This window comes from Primulina tabacum, chromosome 9 (genome assembly GCF_025594145.1).
Source record: "Primulina tabacum isolate GXHZ01 chromosome 9, ASM2559414v2, whole genome shotgun sequence".
Lineage (NCBI taxonomy): Eukaryota > Viridiplantae > Streptophyta > Magnoliopsida > Lamiales > Gesneriaceae > Primulina > Primulina tabacum.
This window is the reverse complement of record NC_134558.1, coordinates 17,585,661-17,589,009: the sequence shown is the minus strand read 5'-3', so window position 1 is coordinate 17,589,009 and position 3,349 is coordinate 17,585,661. Positions and strand designations below refer to the sequence as shown.

At 30.9% G+C, this 3,349-nt stretch overlaps 1 protein-coding gene across 1 annotated transcript; it reads left to right on the top strand.

Annotated features, from left to right (window-relative positions):
• The first annotated feature begins 1,852 nt into the window (after window positions 1–1,852).
• LOC142556459 (monothiol glutaredoxin-S5-like) lies at window positions 1,853–2,466 on the top strand. The gene has a single exon (XM_075667923.1). The coding sequence runs from the start codon at window positions 1,933–1,935 to the stop codon at window positions 2,239–2,241; it is 309 nt and encodes a 102-aa protein (XP_075524038.1). The 5' UTR covers window positions 1,853–1,932; the 3' UTR covers window positions 2,242–2,466.
• The last annotated feature ends 883 nt before the right edge of the window (window positions 2,467–3,349 follow it).

Sequence of the window (3,349 nt, the reverse complement as noted above, 5' to 3'; positions counted from 1 at the left end):
TGATCAGCCAAACTGATGAGCTTTACGACCATCAGTTTGCCTAGATAACATCTGATTCAGCCCAACAGTCATCAAATACGACTTGTCCCAAATTGAGCTTTCTGTTTAATCATTTTAACGGCTGGTGATTTGCATCACTGAGTTATGAGATATCATTGAAACATTGCAATTCGTCAGGTTTTTAGTTTGGATAAATTTGAGTTTCAGCTTCAAACTTGAATTAGCAACTTCACGCTTGAGTAAATATGTTAGAAACACTATAACAAGTTTTGTTATCATTAAAATTAATACTGTCATAGTTTCTACACCCGGCATCATGTTTTCATGTGTATTTATAATAATTATTACTTCATTATTAATATTATTTATCTTTATGAAGCAAAATTTTAGTTTAATTTTTTCACAAAAATTATGGACTCAAATATAATTTAATATGAACAAGTTCCTTATTTGCTTAAAAATATTTTACATAAGTTTCACTCGCATGCCAGATAAAGAAATAAATCACAATATTTGACATATTTTATTCAAATAATTTAAACGTGCAAATTATTCATGATTTTAAACATGAAAATTATCGATAATTTTGCAGAGATAATATTTCAAAATTGTCAAAAATTTAAAATTTTAAAATATTATACTAGCGAAACAATTCCTAAAATTTTAAAATACTCAATTTATTAAAAAAATTCCTAGTTTTCAAAAATTAGAACCCTAACCTTACTCAAATCCTATCTTTAACGCCGCCACCTTCTCCAACGAAATCATCAACTGTCGACCAACATCCAGGGATGGTTGACCACTTCCAGTCAGTCCCTGTTACCCTACCGTCGTGATATCGGTCGAAATTTGACAAAATGTCCTTAGAATCGTGCAGAAGCAGCGACCGGTTTCTTCAAATTCCGACCATTCCACAACGGTATACGGTTGGATCTTAGTTCCATGATGACGGGGACTTCTTGATCTACTTTTCTCCTCCACATCCATTTCCTAAATGGTCATAGATCGGTCTAAAATCCGCCAAAAACATACCTTAAAAACGCTCAGGTTAAATGCGTGATTTTCCGGCCATAACGCCGACTTCGATATCTGGCCGGTGGCTTAAGTTGGTCGCCCCTATGTGGGTTTTTTGTCATATTTTGGTTAAATTTAAAAAATTACACAAAAATTAAAAAATTGTATTTTTTTTAAAAAAATATTCTTCGATCATATTAAGGTGGAGGTAAAACTGTTCCGATATCAAATATTAGAATTTATTTATGTTTAAATTAATTAACATAATACTGAATACGAAAAATGAATCGAATATTACCTTCATCCATTGAATATGAAGAACACCTTAAACACCTCTTAGATTTCTTCTTATTGTTGAGAGTCTTTTAAGCACTTCAAACCTCATGATTTATGGTGTTGCGTAACTTTTGGTATGTATGTTTAGGGACCCAAAAATCAATATTTATTGAAAACTCCGTACCATTATCGAATAAGTTTAAATTTAAATTATAATTTATCATAATTAAATATTTTGAATTTCAAAACATGATAACATTATCAAAATAACCAAAATATGATTAATTTAATTTATCAAAATATAATTTTAGCATCAAAATTTTTTACAAATATATGTTCAGTACATAACATAAAGTTTGTTGATATTAAATATTTTAATTATAGTCATATGAACCACTTAATAATATAAGATTTTATAACTTAATAAATTTTTCCAAGAACAATGAATAAAATATTATATATATTTCAAGTGTCCTGATTTTTAATTAGCATTTCTTGGTTTCATCCAATTTTTAAAAAGGGTCCCCCCTCGAGATTTTCTATATAAATAGTCCCATGCACTCCTCATTATTCTCACACCAAAACCAACTCTTATATCAGCAACAAACAAAGCACCCAAACTACAATATTTTCGTCATCTCAATGGAGGCAGTACGCAAGATGGCAGCTGAAAAACCGGTGGTGATCTTCAGCAAGAGCTCGTGTTGTATGAGCCACACGATCTGGACGCTCTTTAGTGATTTCGGAGTCAACCTCACTGTTCACGAGCTCGACAAGATCCCGATGGGTTCGGAGATCGAGCAAGCGCTCTCAACGCTCGGTTGCAACCCCACCGCGCCCGCAGTGTTCATCGGCGGCGAACTGGTGGGAGGAGCGGATGAGGTCATGAGTCTTCACCTCAAGAGGACCCTAAAGCCCATGCTCAAAAAGGCTGGCGCTTTGTGGGTCTAACTGGCGATCGGATCCGATAAGAATAAAGATGCATTATAACATGCATGTATGATAATATATAACATAAAGTTAGTTTAGTTAGGAGGGAGACAGAGTGAGCAGATTTTATATGTGTGTTTGCTCCAATTTTCCTAACAGCACTAAATAGTCTGTGTAATATATGCATGGCAGCTTATAATTATGTAATTTTTAACTAGCAATAAATCTTCAATTTTGGAACTAAAATCAATGTCTCATTTTGCTTACCTCACTCATGATCATAAAATTGATCTATCTTAACACGAAATTATTAAAATGGTTATTTTTTTTTGGTGGCTGATGACCAAAATCTCAAGGTTAGGACGATATTGCGTGTTCAAAACTCATGACAATATTGTAATTCTAGAATTTTTTATACAATTTTCTAAGACAACTTTAGTCTTCCTATTGTTTTTCATTTTTTGTACGTTTTGTTACATTAAAAATGATATCAAGTGTTGGGAAATGTTTGACAAGAATATATAATTATCATCTTGTTCAATGTAAAAAATTTATAATAAAAAAGTAAAAATCTCAAACTCTCAAAATATATTATACTACAAACTTTTTTACATTAAAAATGATGTCAAGTGTTGGGAAATGTTTGACAAGAATATATAGTTATCATCTTGTTAAAAGTAAAAATTTATTATTAAAAAGTAAAAATCTCAAACTCTCAAAATATATTAAACTACACACTTTATAAAATTTTGTCTACTTAATTGTGTTCTTCTTCACAAATTGAGAGACATATTTGTATAATTCTTGGAAATAATCCAAAAATAAATATATCATTACATACATCATCAAATACTAATTTTCAATATTTACAACTCTTATTTTCAACATTCAATAATTTCAATTATTTATTTTCAACGCTCCCCCTTGTGATGATAATCATGATACAATGATTATCTTCATTACGTGTTTTTATACTGTCTCGTTAAAAACCTTACTAGGAAAAACCTATTAGGATAAAAATCATTGTAAGGAAAAAATTAGTACTGCCACGTAAACTCCCCCTCATGTTAACACGAATGATTCTTCACAAATTTCGTAGATTGCGCATCCCAATGTTATATATATGATT

Coding starts and splice junctions, on each gene's coding strand:
- LOC142556459 (XM_075667923.1), top strand. CDS start 1,933: ATGGAGGCAGTACGCAAGATGGCAGCTGAAAAACCGGTGGTGATCTTC.